The following is a 16750-nucleotide window of genomic DNA, read 5'->3' as shown; positions in this document are numbered from 1 at the left end:
AAAAAAAAAAAAAGGGAAGAAAGAAAAAGAAAAAGCATAACCCTCAACTTATAAATACTGACATATGCAATGAGATATGTCTGCTGAATGAGACTCTGCTGAATCTTTTAGAAATCATGCTTAAAACTTCTATTGCTATAAAGTTAAATACATGCCATCAATTTTGAACATACTACAAAGCATAAAAGTTCATACAAAAGAAAAAAGGGCAAAAATTGTTAGATGTTTTAAAGTAAGAAATCATAAAGTCATGGGGGAAAGCTGGGTGATTCAACGGCGTCTGTGTGTTTGACTGAAGTAGTATTAGAGGACGGGAGGTACTTGGGATAGAAGTAAAAGATGACAAGAACCATCATGCAGGAAAACACACATCCAGGAACACCTCCGACAGCACATCGAGTTGAGGTGGGCACACAACAAATCTGATTCTCAGAGTAATGAATAACACCAGTTACAGTGTGTGCCGGGGGCTAGGCACCAGGGCCGCACCCACAGAGGCTCATGTAACTCTCCGTCCAATCTTATTAGGCGGGTACTATCAGTACCCACATTTTACAGATGGGGAAATGGAGATAGGAAAAGTGACTGGCCCAAGGTCACTTAATCAGTACACTGAGGATTCAGACTCCAACCCAGGCGCCCACACCACCTCTACCACTATAGCTGATGGTATCTACTTCCATTCGACTGGAAAAATTAATTTCTACTTGCCACTTAGTGAAACCAGTTCTCTCCCCCAACCCTCTAAAGCTCCACGTGTGGCGAGCAGAAGGAAGCCCGAGGGCTCAAAGTGCTGTGGATGCACCCCCTTCGCCTCTGGCTGCTGAGCCCCCGCGCAGGAACCCGCGTGGGTAGAAAAGGCGCGCGCGTCTCCTGAACCAGAAGACGAGGGTCCCGCCGGCGAAGGAGGGAGGTCGCCAAAGTCCCTATTTCAGCCCCTAGGTCCTGCCTTTGCTCCGGCCGCGACGTTCAACTCAGAGGACCCCAGCACCTCCCGGCTCCCACTCCGCTTCTCGTCTCCCGCTCTCCGAGCCACCGAGAGGCGGCGGCGGCGAGGCGCGGGGGCCTGTGTGCCGGGGGGCCGGGGCCAAGCGGGGCGCAGGCCAGCGGCGGGCGGGGCTGCCCCGCCGGCCGCGGGCAGAGAGCGCGCGGAAAGGCTGGGCAGGGACAGAGCGGGGCAGCGGGGTGCGAAGCCACGAGCAGGGGACAGCGAGGCCGGCGGGGCTGGGGGCCGCTTCCTAGGAGGGACCCGCGGGCGGGCTGAAGCTCAGGAGGCGCCGGGGACAGAGCAGCCCCGTCACCGCTATCTGGGCCGAACGGAGAAAGGAAGCGGGGCGGGAACCACAGCGTTTCGAAACAGGAGTAGCGAGCAAGCTCGAGCGCAGTCCCGGGCCGGGCGGGGGTGGCGGGGGCCGGGGCGCTGCCGCGGGGGAGCGAAGGCGGGGGCTCTGCGCGCGAAGGGGACGCCCGGGCGGGTCCGCACCGCCGAGGGGCGCGGGGCAGAGCGGCACAGGGCGCGGCCGAGCCTCGCGCGACGAGCGGGGCCCCGAGGCCGGGCGGACCCACCCGCCGGCCCCCGGCTTGCGTACCTGAGGCGGCCGCCTGGCTCCCCTCCACTCCCGGGCCGTCCCCGCCGCGGCCCGCCGGCCCCCCGGCCGCCTGCCGCTCCGACATCTGCAGCCGGCTCCGCGAGCGCCTCCGCCGCCGGCCGCCAGTGGCTCCGGAAACAGCCGAAGGCCGAGCGAGCGCGGCAGCAGCGGCCGCGCGCCGGGAGGAGCCGAGCGGGGCCCGCGGGCCGGAAGGGGCAGCGCGCCGGTCCCCGAGCGGCCGCAGGGGCTTTGGGCAGCGGAGGCAGCGGAGGCAGCGGACGCGGGGAAGGTGCCTGCGTGCTTTTGATCGCAGGTTTTTAGTCACGGTTTGACAGAACAAACAAAACCTGGGGAAAATTCAGGAAGACTCGGCCGGAAATCATGGTATCCATAGAGACGCTATCGGAAGTTGGGGTTGCTAGGAGGCCTGGGCGCGTCTGCTAACGTGCGTCACGGCTGAAGTCCCAGAGCCTTACGATTCCGTCCCGGTTGAAGGAGAAGATCTGGAGTATGAGGTCGAACTGCCTACAGCTCTTAAAATGGCTCAAGACCCCGAAGGTGAAACCATGGCAGAGGGAGGCCCGGAGCTGCCTGTAGAGATTGACCAGGAACCCCAGCCAGAGATGGAGGAAAAAGAGCTCGAGGTGGGGGCGCCGGAGAATATACACCGACACGCAAAACCGACCAGCACGTCCAAGGAGGAGATTCCCAAGGAGTCCGAGAGAGACCTTCCTAGCGAGACTGAGCCAGGGATGCCGCAGGAGGCAAAGTCAGAGACATGGAGAGAGATGGGAGGAGAGCTTTTCAAGGATTCCGAGGTCCTTATGGATGATAAAGAGGAGCCAGATTTAGAGCCACCGGAGGAGGCCAAATTAGATGTTACAGAGGACGGACTCACAGAGTCAGATAAGGAAACAGACCTGGAGCTTCCAGAGGAGACAGAGTCTGAAGTTTCAGGGGCCTCATTCAGTGAGTCAAGATTAGAGTTGCTACAAAAGAACATACTGGAGGTTCTGGAGGATTCATTTAAAAAGCAATATGCAGGAATAGGTCCAGAACCTCCGGAGCAGACCAAACCTGAATTTCCAAGTGAGAAACCAAGAAAATCAGTTGAAGAGGCAGATCTACAGCCGCCAAGGATGACCATTCCAGAGGAAGCACAAAGAAAGTCACCTGAGGAGAAAGGGACAGAGCCACCTGAACAGACTAAACCAGAGTTTCCAAGGGGGAAACGAAGTAAGGCTACTGAGGAGGCAGGTGTAGAGCCACCAGAAGAGACTAAACCAGAGAATCCAGAGGACCACCAAAGAAAATCAACTGAGGTGAAAGTTCCAGAGCCACTCGGAGAGACCACATCAGAATTTCCTGAGGAAAAATCAAGAAAATCAATTGAGGAAACAGGTTTAGAGCCATCAGGAAAGACCAAACCAGAAGTTGAAGAGAAGACACTGAAAGAGTCAACTGTGAAGAAAGTTTTAGAACCACTAGAGGACACTCAACCATCAGATCAAAAAGATAAGCAGAGAAAATCAGCTGAGGAGACAGGACTGGCACCACCACAGAAGTCCCAATCAGAGGAGACAATAAGAAAGTTAACAGAGGAGAATGATCTAGAGCCAAAGTTTCCAAAGAAAGAAACAAGAAAATCAACTGAGGAAACAGGTCAAAGGCCACCACAGAAGACCAAAGCAGAGGTTCAAGAGAAGACACAAACAGAAGAAACTAAAGAGAAAGATCTAGAATTACCAGATAAAGCCCAACTGCCACTAAGAATAGTGTCACATACAGAATTTTTCAAGGAAGATAGGCCAAAACCAGTCAAATTTAAATATTCCCCAGACAAGGATAAGCTAGAACACTCTGACTATGAAACAAGAAAGTGGTCAGTAAAAAAATCCAAGGCTAAAAGAGAGTCCACGTTTGAGTCTCTGAGAGTAAGTAAAGTAGACTCGGTGAGGGTAAGTAATGAGTTTTCTAAAGATTTTAAAGGACTGTTGGAAGTTCCTGATGATTTACACTCTTACCTCGCAGACTCTCAGAGGGATTTGAGATTGTCTTTTAGTGAAAAAGTTGTAAAATTGTCCCCAGAGATGAAACAGGGACACAAAGATGAAGAAACCCAGCCAAAAGAAAGTACTGAACTACAATTTGAATATCTTAAATGGAGCCCAGAGAAAGTTGCAGAGTGGATTAGTGAGCTAGGCTTCCCTCAGTACAAGGTATACAAAAATAACATTTATAAAATTAACATTCTTTCATCCTTCTATCTCTTATTCCTCTTACACTTACCTGAGCTGTTGCCTCTTCTTCACTAGAAGGGGCATAAAAAAGTCCTGGACTATGGTAGAAGTAACTTGGATTTAAAGTTTGTTCTTTCCACTGATGTCTTTTGTATTTTGATGGAGGGTGGGTCACATTTATTTGTTTTCCCTATTTATTCACAATAGTATACTCTCTGCAATTCTTGAATAAAGACTAAGAAATGTATATAGGCCTCTTTTGACAGAAAACTTTTTAACAGATTTTGTCCAAGGTAGACTTTTTGGTACTTTGTCAAGTTGTTTTACTGGCAGATCCCTTAACTTGTACTATTAATCTTAAGTGTCTGCCCCAAATATGTCATGTGTATCATGAGCCCCTAACAGTATTAATTTAAATGGCCAATTCAGGGACGCCTAGGTGGCTCAGTTGGTTAAGCCGCTGCCTTCGGCTCAGGTCATGATCCCGGAGTCCTGGGATCGAGTCCCACATCGGGCTCCTTGTTCTGTGGGGAGCCTGCTTCTCCCTCTGCCTCTGCCTGCCACTCTGTCTGCCTGTGCTCACTCTCTCTCTCTCTCTCTCTGACAAATAAATAAAAAATCTTTAAAAAAAAATAAATAAATGGCCAATTCACCAAGAGTAATTTTATTAAAAAGATAGAGTGAATATCAACTATATGTCAATAAAAAAATAATAATTTTAAAAAACAGGAAACTGAAAAAAAAAGTAGGGTGAATCCTCTCATTTCGTTGATGTCAATTATGTTCTTAAGTTACAACAAAAAAACATAAGGTCTGAAATCTTTGGTACTACTTAAAAATGTAATTGAGGCATGAAGGAAGCACTAGGTGTATCATGCCAAAAAAAAAAAAAAAATTAAGGAACAGTATGAAATTTAGTGGAGATCTTAGATGGAAAATGTGTGGGACTATTAGGATTATTTTAAATTTGAATTTAAAACTAAATTAAAGTTTTTTCCCTGTGCAGAATTCGAAAAAAAAACTGATTTTTCTCTCACTCCCTCCCATCCCTTCCCCCAAATCTATCTTCTCCTTTGCTCCATTCTTTCTTCTTTTCTTTCTTTTCTTCCTCCTGTTTACCATAATCATTTGAGTGATGTTCTTGTTGTACTAACAGGAGTGTTTTACCACAAACTTCATCTGTGGTCGAAAGCTCATTCACGTAAACTGCTCAAACCTCCCTCAGATGGGGATAACAGACTTTGAGGACATGAAGGTGAGTTGTGTTTAATGTTTCCCTAAAGAGCACCGTCTCAGACCAACCTTTTCTTCCATCCCGGCTTCCTCTTTCTGTCAGTGATGTGATCATAATCCCAGTCCCATCCCCCCTACCCGCACCCTCTCCCACACACAGTGGTTTCTTCTTCTGCTTTGATCCCTGCAAAGATCCCAAGAACTATCAGTTCCCTGTATAGCATCTGGTTTTTTTCCATTCTCACTTGTTCAGACCTCTCTTGCCTCATTCCTAGAACATTCCATTAGCCCCTGCTTTTAGTCTCTGTCCATAAGCCCTTTGGATTCAAGGGCCCTGCTCCTAGACTCTCACCCTCCAACTATTCAGACTACTCAGAAATGGTCTTTGGATCCCCTGTGCTCGCGAGAGAGTCTCAGTTCCTTAGCTTAGGACTTGAGGCACTCCGCAAGTTTTCTCCAGCCACCACTCTTTTCCCTACCTCTCTACATGAGTCTCCTGCTCAGCCTCACCGGAGTCTGACTCACACCCTTGAACTCCTGTGCATTCCTCCCTGTGCCTCTCTGCTCAGTCCCCCTCCCCCTGTATGACTAATATGAACCTTAATCATCCTTTAAGACCCAGCTCAGTTCTTGTCTCCCCATGAAATCTTTTCTGACCTCCCCCAACCCCAATAACCTCTCCCCCCACCAAGCTCTCACACACTGTAACACCCATTGGCACTTTCCTAACACCCATTTGGCACTTTTCTAACACCTATGTGTTTGGCTGCTTTGCTGCCTAACTTGGCAACAAGTTACTTGAACCTCTGGACCTCAATTTCCTAAGATCTCTCCAGCACCAGCAGTCTATGATTATTCTTCTTTGGATAACACTACCTCCATTTATAGTGTTTTATAGTTGACAAAGCTTCACACACATAATCACATTTATAACCTTGCCTTTGATACCCCCCACTCCAACAGGTCAGTGTTCATTCAGTACACTCTTGAACATAAGCTTTGCCTCAGTAGTTCTCACACTTGAATAGTCTTTGGAATCAGATGAGATTTTTTTTTTTTTTTTTTTTTTAATTCCTAAGCTCCATGCTCCAGAGATTTTGATTCCTTAGGGCTGGGGTAGGCCCTGGAATTTGTTCCCTAACTTGACTCTTGATCAGGCATTAAAACCATGTAATTCTATAAGTTATATGATTTAGAAAATAAAAAAATTATACTTGTTAATACCTAAGCCCTTTTCCTGGCAACACGATATAAAGAAATCCTTTAAATTATTAAATGTAGTTAGTCGTAAGTGAACATTTAATCCTTTGAACTCTACTAATAGCTATCTTCTGAGTGCTTACCCTGTTTTGGGCATCATACATATATTATTTCACTTAATCCCCATTGTATAGAAGAGAAAACTGAGGCCCAGAAAGATGAAGCAACTTACACAAGATTATTCAGATAGTAAGTTTAAGAGGCAGAATTCAGATCCATTCTGTATGACTTCCATGCTCTATTTAAACCACCATACCTCTCTAAATGAACAATTTTATAACCATGAACCATTACATATGTAATGTGGAAAAGGACCACTCATTACAAACTGGTATTTCCAACCATACCTTCACATAGATACCAAATACCGCCAGATAAAATATCTCACTCTTTTTATTTTCAAAGATGATACGACTGTGTTTATGAGCTCTAATTTCTACCTATGTTTATAGTGTTTTGGATGTTCTAAATAAAAATAAGGAGTAGAATTAGCAAAATAGTACCTTATAATACAAGTTCCTGAAATGTTTAAATACCAAGAATTTCAGCTTATGAGGAAGCATTTTTCAGAATCTGCCAATTCATTTGGCTGCTTTGACATTCTGATTCTAAAAATACAATATCAACAATACAATAAGAAAAATTCTGATTATGCTTTTTCTGGGCGTGCAAGAAATAAGAGGTCTTAAAAATCTGAAATGCTCATGAGTAAATGATGTATCCAATGGTCTATCCTTATACCCCAAGAACTTTGAATAAGTAAACTTGAGAATTGTTATCAAAGTCACCAGACAAATGTGGCCTTTCCTTGAAGTCACTAGAATAATAAAGATCAAGACATTTAAAGGTATCTTAAAGAAGCTTTACTTGACACCTAGATCCATATAAAAAAGCTAATTACACAATATGACAGAGGTAACTTTTTACAGATCATATATTAGCTTAATGTTGGTTCTCAATCCTCTGGGGCACTTTCCCTGTGTAATCTGAGACTGGCTCCTGTACTCCGAGGTCAGGGAGAGACAAAGAAAGAGGCAGGCCACTCCAGGTTGGTAGGTGGCAGTTTTAATAATATAAAAAGGGAATTTACATATGAGGCTTGTCTTGAAAGGCAGCAAGATGAATGGGTCTCCACACCTGGCCTTTAAACCTCAAAAGTTTATTAAGAGGCACTAACTGGGTTCAGTAACATATACTGTGCAAGTGTTTTCAACACATCCCCCTCTCAAGGCCATGTCGTTAACGCCTCTGGGAATGGGAAAGGCAAGTGGAACCCACATTCCAAGGACGAGGAGTGGGTGAGGAACCTCTGAGTGCCTGGGTCTAGTTCACGGTCAAACAGCAGTCACATCTTTTTTATCATATTCCCCAACACTCGAGTATGCTGTACTTACCTTTCTTACTGATATATAAGCATTTTTAATCTCACTATTGTAATTTTTTTTCAAATGTTTTATTTATTTATTTGACACAGAGAGAGATCAGAAGTAGGCAGAGAGGCAGGCAGAGAGAGAGAGAGAGAGAGAGAAGGAAACAGGCTCCCCGCTGAGCAAAAAGCCCGATGCGGGACTTGATCCCAGGACCCTGAGATCATGACCTGAGCCAAAGGCAGAGGCTTTAACCCACTGAGCCACCCAGGCGCCCCTCACCATTGTAACTACAATACCTAGTATATCCACAATGTATCCCATAACAACACTTACACAGTGTAGTACTCTTTTTCATGTTAACTCTCCCGCATCATCTGGGACGCCTGGGTGCCTCAGTCACTTAAGTGTCCAACTCTTGGTTTTGGCTCAGGTCATGATCTCATGGCTCATGATCTCATGGGTCATGAGATCAAGCCCCACACTGGGCTCCGGGCTCAGTGGGGAGTCTGCTTGAAGATTCTCTCCTTCTGCCCCTCCCCTCACTTGCTCGCTCACTGGCTTTCTCTCAAATAAATAAATCTTTAAACAAACAAGCAAACCTCTCCTGCATTGTCATTCATGGGCTTTGGCAAAGTGGCAGAACTGGGGAAAGAGTTGGTGAGTGCAGAATTCTGAGCATGCTGCTAAGAAACGGAACCACATTTGGACTGTGCATTCCATTTACAAGCTTCCCAGTGACTGTATGACCAGTTTCTGTTCTCTTCAACTTCCTTTTACTTCCTTAATTTTGCAATTATTCATGCTTTTACCCTTGTGGAGAGAACCTACTGTTCCCTTTGCCCTTCTTCCAACATCCTGAGAAGACAAGAGAATAACTTACCTGTGTGGGTGAGACTGATGGGGAGTACAGAGGGAAAGACACACCAATTCTTTGAACCTAGCCAGGGGAGCTCTTGAAGCCACTATCCTGTTATTCCAATTTGTAGTGATACATTGGCTTGGTAAAAAGGGGAGAGGAAGTCAATCTTACTTATCCTATGGATAAGCTAGACAAGATAGCATTATACCTACTTCAGGTTTGCTTCTTAGAAAATAATTGTTGGGGCGTCTGGGTGGCTCAGTGGGTTAAAGCCTCTGCCTTTGGCTCAGGTCATGAGGATTGAGCCCTGCATCAGGCTCTCTGCTCAGTGGGGAGTCTGCTTCCTCTCTCTCTCTCTGCCTGCCTTTCCCCCTACTTGAGATCTCTGTCTGTCAAATAAATAAATAAAATCTTAAAAAAAAAGAAAAAAGAAAAAGAAAATAATTCTCAGAATATTTTTGTTGGGGGCGCCTGGGTGGCTCAGTGGGTTAAGCCGCTGCCTTCGGCTCAGGTCATGATCCCAGGTCCTGGGTTCGAGCCCCGCATCGGGCTCTCTGCTCTCTCGGGGAGCCTGCTTCCTCCTCTCTCTCTGCCTGCCTCTCTGCCTACTTGTGATTTCTCTCTGTCGAATAAATAAATAAAATCTTAAAAAAAAAAAAAAAGAATATTTTTGTTAACTCCATCAAGTGAACAAAAGAACTCTGTGATAAATATCTGAAGAAAAATATAGGTGAATTACCCATTCCTTTTGTATGCATGATTTTCTATTACAAAATATAGCCTCATAAGCTTTATGTCCCAGCAATTTTACTACACTTGCCTTGATGCAAACTATTTGAATAGTACAGATTCATAACATCTGAGCAAATTATCACCAGATGAAAATATTTTTCTTTTTTCAACTTTCAATTTTCAAATGATTTTAGTTTTACAGAAGAGTTGCAAAGATAGTACAGACTTCCTATATACTCTAAACCCAGCATCCCCTAATGTTAACACCTTATGTAACCATGGGACATTTGTCAAAACAAAGAAATTGGGGTGTCTGTGTGGCTCAGTCATTTAAGTGTGTGACTCTTCATTTTGGTTCAGGTCTTGATCTCAGGGTCGTGAGACTGAGTATCACCTCAGGCTCTGCGCTGAGCATGGTCTGATTAAGATTCTCTCTCCCGGGGCACCTGGGTGGCTCAGTGGGTTAAAGCCTCTGCCTTCGGGTTGGGTCATGATCCCAGGGTCCTGGGATCGAGCCCCGCATCGGGCTCTCTCCTCAGCGGGGAGCCTGCTTCCTCCTCTCTCTCTCTGCCTGCCTCTCTGCCTACTTGTAGATCTCTGTCTGTCAAATAAATAAATAAAATCTTAAAAAAAAAAAAAAAAGATTCTCTCCCCCCTGGGGCCCCTGGGTGGCTCAGTGGGTTAGGCCTCCGCCTTCGGCTCAGGTCATGATCTCAGGGTCCTGGGATCGAGCCCCGCATGGGCTCTCTGCTCAGCAGCCTTTAGCTGTCATTGTTGTCTTGGTGTCCTCCAATATGTGACAGTTTCCTGATCTTTGTCTTTCATGACCTTAACACTTTGAAAAACAGTAGTCGAGTTTTTTTAAGATTTCCCTCAATTTCAGTTTGTCTCATGTTCCCCATGAAGATATACATTTTGGGGGAGATTATCACAGAGGTGATGCACCCTTTTCATCTCATCTCATCAGGGAGTACATGTTATCAAAGTGATTTATTACTAGAGATGTGAACCTTGATCACCTGGTTAAGGTGGTGTCTGCCAGTTTTCTTCATTATAAAGTTATTATGTTCCCTTTTCATATTCTATTTATTAGAAGTGAGTTAGTAGGTCCAGCCCACACTCAGAGAGAGGGGAATTATGATCCACTTCCTGGAGAAAGGAGTACCAGAGTTTATGGACATATAGTAAAACTACCGAAGTAATAAATATATTGGAGAAGGTAGTTTGAGGCTGTGCAAATATCCAGTTTCTCCTTAAAATTTGGCCTACTGGGGCGCCTGGGTGGCTCAGTGGGTTAAGCCGCTGCCTTCAGCTCAGGTCATGATCCCAGGTCCTGGGTTCGAGCCCCGCATCGGGCTTTCTGCTCAGCGGGGAGCCTGCTTCCTCCTCTCTCTCTGCCTGCCTCTCTGCCTACTTGTGATTTCTCTGTCAAATAAATAAATAAAATCTTAAAAAAAAAAATTTGGCCTACTAATTCTAGCATCCATCAGTGGATCTTGCCTGCAGCAGTGATTACTGTGGTGTTCTAATGGTGATTTTCTTTTTTTTTTTTTTAAGATTTTATTTTTATTTATTTGACAGAGAGATCACAAGCAGGCAGAGAGGCAGGCAGAGAGACAGGAGGAAGCAGGCTCCCCGCTGAGCAGAGAGCCCGATGCGGGGCTCGATCCCAGGACTCTGAGATCATGACCTGAGCCGAAGGCAGTGGCCCAACCCACTGAACCACCCAGGCACCCCTAATGGTGATTTTCTGTTTTCCTCATTTCTTCCATGTTCAACTGGAACCCTTTGTAAGGAATTCTGCTTTTAATTGTCCCTTCTCTGCCTTTTGGGACACTTTCAGTTTGGTACCTGTGTCCTCCTGACCGGCACCCCTTATTTTTTTTAGTCCTAGTACTCTAGCCAGAGCTTTACATGTTACTTCAGACAATCTCCAAGGAGCCCTGATTGCTTTTAGCAGGGAATGGTATTTAGAAACCAAGATGCGGCCCTGGTTGTGCTTGCTGCTATGGGAATGTCACAGCTTCTGGGCACTCAGAGAAGAAGGATGTAGGAAATATATGTATATATACAAATCCCAGGTACACACAGATTTTTTTTTTAAAGATTTATTCATTTGACAGACAGAGATTACAAGTAGGCAGAGAGTCAGGCAGAGAGAAAGGGGGAAGCAGGCTCCCCGCCGAGCAGAGAGCCCGATGCGGGGCTCAATCCCAGGACACTGGGATCACGACCTGAGCCGAAGGCAGAGGTCCTAACCCACTGAGCCACCCAGGCACCCCTACACACAGATTTCTATCTCCATTCTCTTAAGCATGAGATCATACTTTTTTTTTTAAATTTTTTTATTTCTTTTCAGCATAACAGTATTCATTGTTTTTGCAACACACCCAGTGCTCCATGCAATCTGTGCCCTCTCTAATACCCACCACCTGGTTCACCCAACCTCCCATCCCCCGCCCCTTCAAAACCCTCAGATTGTTTTTCAGAGTCCATAGTCTCTCATGGTTCACCTCCCCTTCCAATTTCCCTCAACTCCCTTCTCCTCTCCATCTCCCATGTCCTCCATGTTGTTTGTTATGCTCCACAAATAAGTGAAACCATATAATAATTGACTCAAGCATGAGATCATACTTTTATCCCTGACTCTCGCCCAGGACTGGCTTCATTCTGGCCTTCCCATCCTTCCTATTCCCCATCCCACTTTGCTTCTTTCTAATGTCCTTCTCTGTCAGGAGAACACTTACTCCTTATCTATAAATATGTATGCCTATGAGAAACACACTTACCAACAGAGTACAGTGTTTGTCTACAGTTCTTTTTGTCTTTAGCCTTACAATACCTAGACAAAACACTGATTCTCAAAGTTAAAATTATTTAGGTCAGCTTCTTTCTTCCCTACCCCCCTAAGTAAGATTATGTCTCACTCTGTAATACCATTAGATTCATGGTCCACAGCCTGTATTCTATCATGCATTCCTCAGACATCCTGGCTTTTTAAAAATTTGCACATAGTAAAGTTACTCTCTGCAGTGGACAGTTCTGTGGGTTTTGACAAATGTGCAGGGTCATGTATCCACCACAAGATCCATACAGAACAATACTTCCACCCTAAAATTCCCCTTGTGTCCCTTGGTAGTTAGCCAACCACTCCAGCCCAAGCCCTGGCCATCTGTTTTTTGTCCCTATAGTTTTGCCTTTTCCAGAATGTCACATAAATGGAATCAAATAATATGTAGCCTTTGAGTCTGGCTTCTTTACCTTAGCAAAATGCATTTAAGATTAATCCACATTGGGGGCATCTGGGTGGCTCAGTGGGTTAAAGCCTCTGCCTTTGGCTCAGGTCATGATCCAGGGTCCTGGGCTCGAGCCCCGCATCGGGCTCTCTGCTCAGCAGGGAACCTGCTTCCTCCTCTCTCTCTTTCTCTCTCTGCCTGCCTCTCTGCTGATCTCTGCCTCTGCCTCTCTGTGATCTCTCTCTGTCAAATAAATAAATAAAATATTTATAAAAAAAAGATTAATCCACATTGTTATATGAATCAACAGGCAGATTTTAAGGAGACTATACATCTGCTTTAATAATGGTGGTATAGATGATTCATATTTGAACCATATCTTTATGGTTCAAATATGATATCTTTAGGTTTAAGATATCTTTAGGTTTAATTAAATTATAGCTTCCCATTATGCAGATGTGCATAGTTTCATACCATAAGGTAACCAAACGGTATTACTAAACTGGGGGCACATGGGTGGCTCACTCAATTAAGCATCCAATTCCTGATCTCAGCTCAGGTCTTGATCTCAGGGCCATGAGTTCAAGCCCCATTAAAAAAAAAACAAGAATAGCAGCCTTTAAAAACCATAATCAACACAAGATACAATGATGACATAGTAATAATAGAATCCTCTTGAAAGTGATAGGTGTTAAAATATCTGCTTGAGACTATGTGAAGTAGGTGCTCTGTATTGATGCCAAGCATTGAACATGGGCCACCATCCTAGAATGTGGAATTAAGAATCCTTAGAGGGGTGGGCGCCTGGGTGGCTCAGTGGGTTAAGCCGCTGCCTTCGGCTCGGGTCATGATCTCAGGGTCCTGGGATCGAGTCCCGCGTCGGGCTCTCTGCTCGGCGGGAAGCCTGCTTCCCTCTCTCTCTCTCTGCCTGCCTCTCCGTCTACTTGTGATCTCTCTCTGTCGGATAAATAAATAAAAAATCTTAAAAAAAAAAAAAAAAGAATCCTTAGAGGGGTGCCTGGGTGGCTCAGACGTTAAGTGTCTGCCTTTGGCTCAGGGCGATCCCGGGGTCCTGGGATCGAACCCGCATTGGGCTCCCTGCTTGGCGGGAAGCTTGCTTCTCCCTCTTCCACTCCCCCTACTTGTGTTCCCTCTCTCTCGTTGTGTGTGTGTGTGTGTGTGTGTGTCTGTCCAATAAATAAATCTAAAAAGAATCCTTAGAAAACCCTAATAGTCTTCATGAATACCTATATTTAATAATCCTGCAATTATTAAAGTAATGCATTGTTCAGTTGCTCCATAACTCAATTAAGTTACTCAAGTAAGTTGCTCTAAGTCTTAGGCAAAAATAAAATCTGTTGTTATTCATCAGAACTAAAGAAAGAACTCACAGTTTTAGATTAATTTATATCCCATCAAAGGACCTTCTTAGTCCTTTGCAGAAGAGAGATGGTTAGATTATATTTCCTGATTCCACATGTAACCAGTGCTTTTGTAATACTTTTAATTTCTGCATTAGAATATTAAACAGTACTGGACTTTCTCAGCCTACAGTGGGCACATAACTCTTTTGGTTAATAGTGAATAAATTTGTTTATGACTATAGGGTCCCTCCTGGGGAACCCTCTCTAAAGCCTCAGTGAATTTGTCAAATAATCTGCTATGGTAAGGGGCATTCAGGGTGTGGTACGGACCAAACAAGGTGCTCATTGTAGCAGCATCAGTTACAAATGAGAATCCTTAAAGAGTAGTCATTTGGATCTATACTTTTAGAAACCTCAGTTGCTACAGACCTCAATTGTATTCCCACTAGGAATACAAGGCAACGGTGTAGACTCTCTTACCCACAAATCATCTCTAGAGTCTAAACAAAACCAAGAAAGATGTGAGAAAAATGTGCCTTGTATACCTTTTTAAAATATTTTTTTAAATCAGAGAGAGAGAATGCCACAAGTAGGGGGGAGTGGCAGGCAGAGAGAGAAACAGGCAAAGGGAAAAGCAGGATCCCCACTGAGCAAGGAGCCCAATGTGGTACTTGATCCCAAGACCTTAGGATCCATGAACTGAGCTGAAGGCAGCTGCTCAACCGGCTGAGCCACCTAGGTGTACCTTGTCTATTTTTTTTTTAATAGTTTGGTTTTTTGGTTTGTTTTTTTGTTGTTTTGTTTTTTGTTTGAGAGCGAACACGTACAGGCATGAGCAGGGAGGGGGCAAAGGGAGAGGGAGAGAGAGAATCTTAAATCTTAAGCAGGCTCCACACTCAGCTTGGAGCCCAACACAGGGCACAATCTCACTACTGCAAGATCGTGACCCAAGCCAAAACCAAGAGTGGGACACTTAACCAACCGAGCCACCAGGGACCCTGTATCTTATCTATCTAAAATGCATTACTAATGGACAGTTTTGCATCAGGTTAAGAATGTAGCACGAATCCATTTTACAACCTTGTAACTATAACCAGTAGTTTTAAACTAAGGAAAGGAAAGGGAAAGGAAAAGAAAAGGAAGGGAAGGGAAGGAAAGGGGGGGGGGGAGGAAAAGAGAAGAAAAAAGAAAAGAAAAGAGGAAAAGAAAACAGAAAAGAAAAGAAAGGATCTACTCACCGCTCTGGCTGTGTTCTCGCAGAAATTTCATGGACTATATTCTCATCCAGATGCAGAATATGGATTCAGATAGCAATGTTATAGCAGACCTATGATTAGAGCTAGAATTTGAAAATGCAGTGACAGTTTAATCTAGGATATCAAGTGGCATGGCGGTCAATAAATACAAAATATGTTTTAGAGACTGAGAATTGTGGCAAAGGGCCTTGTAAAGAATATACAAGGATAAGTACTAATAAAACAGCTGGAACTTTTTTTCCCTGTCCCTTCCCCCAAATAGCTAGAACTTTAATATCTGACTTTTTAGTGTTTGAGATTTGTGTTTAGTCAAATTGAATAACTATTTGAGTAATGACTTTTTTCTTAATTGCAGTTAGCTGAGCCCCTTATAGACAAGTTATTTATTAACCTTCCCACAGGTAGTCATGACTCTTAATCTGAACATATTATCTGCTCACAGGGTTGATCGGATTGTTCAGCCCAAAGAAAGAAATGAACCCATCCATGGCAAGCTGATGCAGGGCCTAGAAACATCTTTAAATGGAAGTTATAAAAAGATAATAAATTACTTGATTTTTTCTTTTTCTTTTTTTTTTAAGATTTTGTTTATTTATTTGACAGAGAGAGAGGTACAGTGAGAGAGGGAACACAAGCAAGGGGAGTAGGAGAGAGAAACAGGAGCCCGATGTGGGGCTCGATCCCAGGTCCCTGGGATCGTGACCTGAGCCGAAGGCAGACGTTTAACAACTGAGCCACCCAGGCGCCCACTTGATGTTTTTCATAAAAACTTTATTTTGATAATGACCTGGCTACTAAGCCTTTCCATGTGTTATTTCATTATTTTATTTTCCCAAAGATTAAGAGGTTAGCACTCAAGAGACCTAGGAAAATAAGTAAAACTTCTTTGATTTAGTTATATTTTCAGTTAATTTTTCATTAAAAAATTATCCTTGTATTGTAGGCAATTTCTCGACATACACGGGTGCTCCTCGGAATTGAAGAGCCATTGTTCAGTCGCACCATCACCCTGCCCTACAGGGACAATATCGGCTTATTTTTAGAGCGAAAAGGTCACACTGGGGTAAAATCTGATTCCTTGACCTTCTCTGAATTTGTGCAAGCAGAAGGATTACAGGATTATGCTCCAAAAATAACCACCCCCGAAGAGAAGGAAGCATAGCATGACACTGAACTGTAGGGGAAAGCTGTTTCACTTACCTTGGAAGATCAAACTGAACTACTTGCGGGGGAAGAGTGTGTTCTTTTGGGTTCTCTTCTCTTCTTTAAGGATTAAAGTTAGAACTTCTGGTTCCACTTCCAGTTCTATCACCAACTCTCAGCACTTTCTTTTTATTTATGTTTCAAGTTAGACCCATGTTTAAACAAAGGTAGCAATATTTCTCTTTCTGGATAATTCTTGAGAAATTCTAGTAATGCATCTGGTCGTAGGAACATGTTAGAGAAATGGAATTAAAAGTAAAATCTCCTGCCAACCCGAATAAGGTTCTCTGCAAATGCAGAAAAAGAAACAGTTGTATTATTGAATCAGCACTAAATCAGCAGTGTTGGGCATCACAGGCAAGTTGCTAAAGATTATGAAGTCAAGGAAATGCCACCCTTTTAGGTAGC

At 44.2% G+C, this 16750-nt stretch overlaps 2 protein-coding genes across 5 annotated transcripts in view; one reads left to right on the top strand and one right to left on the bottom strand.

The window, feature by feature from the left end:
* The window catches only part of TMED8 (transmembrane p24 trafficking protein family member 8), a 38544-nt gene extending 36829 nt beyond the window's left edge, over positions 1-1715 (bottom strand). For both annotated transcript variants that reach the window (XR_007128542.1, XM_047736043.1), the window contains exon 1: positions 1590-1715. Coding sequence is in view for 1 of the 2 variants with exons in the window: in XM_047736043.1 (XP_047591999.1) it covers positions 1590-1674 (85 nt within the window). In the remaining variant the exon portion in view is untranslated. The remainder of the gene's footprint in view (positions 1-1589) is intronic.
* A 327-nt stretch (positions 1716-2042) lies between these two features.
* SAMD15 (sterile alpha motif domain containing 15) lies at positions 2043-16750 on the top strand. Of its 3 annotated transcripts, none has more exons than XM_047736036.1 (3): positions 2043-3547; positions 4986-5084; positions 16083-16750. In XM_047736036.1, the coding sequence occupies exons 1-3, from the start codon at positions 2129-2131 to the stop codon at positions 16299-16301; spliced, it is 1737 nt and encodes a 578-aa protein (XP_047591992.1). In that variant the 5' UTR covers positions 2043-2128; the 3' UTR covers positions 16302-16750. The 3 variants fall into 3 exon arrangements, with proteins under 3 accessions (XP_047591992.1, XP_047591989.1, XP_047591990.1); XM_047736033.1 differs by having other exon boundaries at positions 2043-3808; XM_047736034.1 differs by lacking the exon at positions 16083-16750 and adding an exon at positions 15582-15696 and having other exon boundaries at positions 2043-3808.

The sequence above is a fragment of the Lutra lutra genome, chromosome 7 (genome assembly GCF_902655055.1).
Source record: "Lutra lutra chromosome 7, mLutLut1.2, whole genome shotgun sequence".
Taxonomy (NCBI): domain Eukaryota; kingdom Metazoa; phylum Chordata; class Mammalia; order Carnivora; family Mustelidae; genus Lutra; species Lutra lutra.
The sequence above is the reverse complement of the archived record's forward strand: the minus strand, read 5'-3'. Positions and strand labels throughout refer to the sequence as shown.

What these genes read in the sequence shown, in the direction of transcription:
- SAMD15 (XM_047736033.1), top strand. Translation starts at nt 2,129, where the DNA reads ATGGCTCAAGACCCCGAAGGTGAAACCATGGCAGAGGGAGGCCCGGAG. An exon ending in TAGGCTTCCCTCAGTACAAG is followed by an intron (nt 3,809 to 4,985) that starts GTATACAAAAAT and finishes TTGTACTAACAG; the next exon opens with GAGTGTTTTACCACAAACTT. An exon ending in CAGACTTTGAGGACATGAAG is followed by an intron (nt 5,085 to 16,082) that starts GTGAGTTGTGTT and finishes CTTGTATTGTAG; the next exon opens with GCAATTTCTCGACATACACG.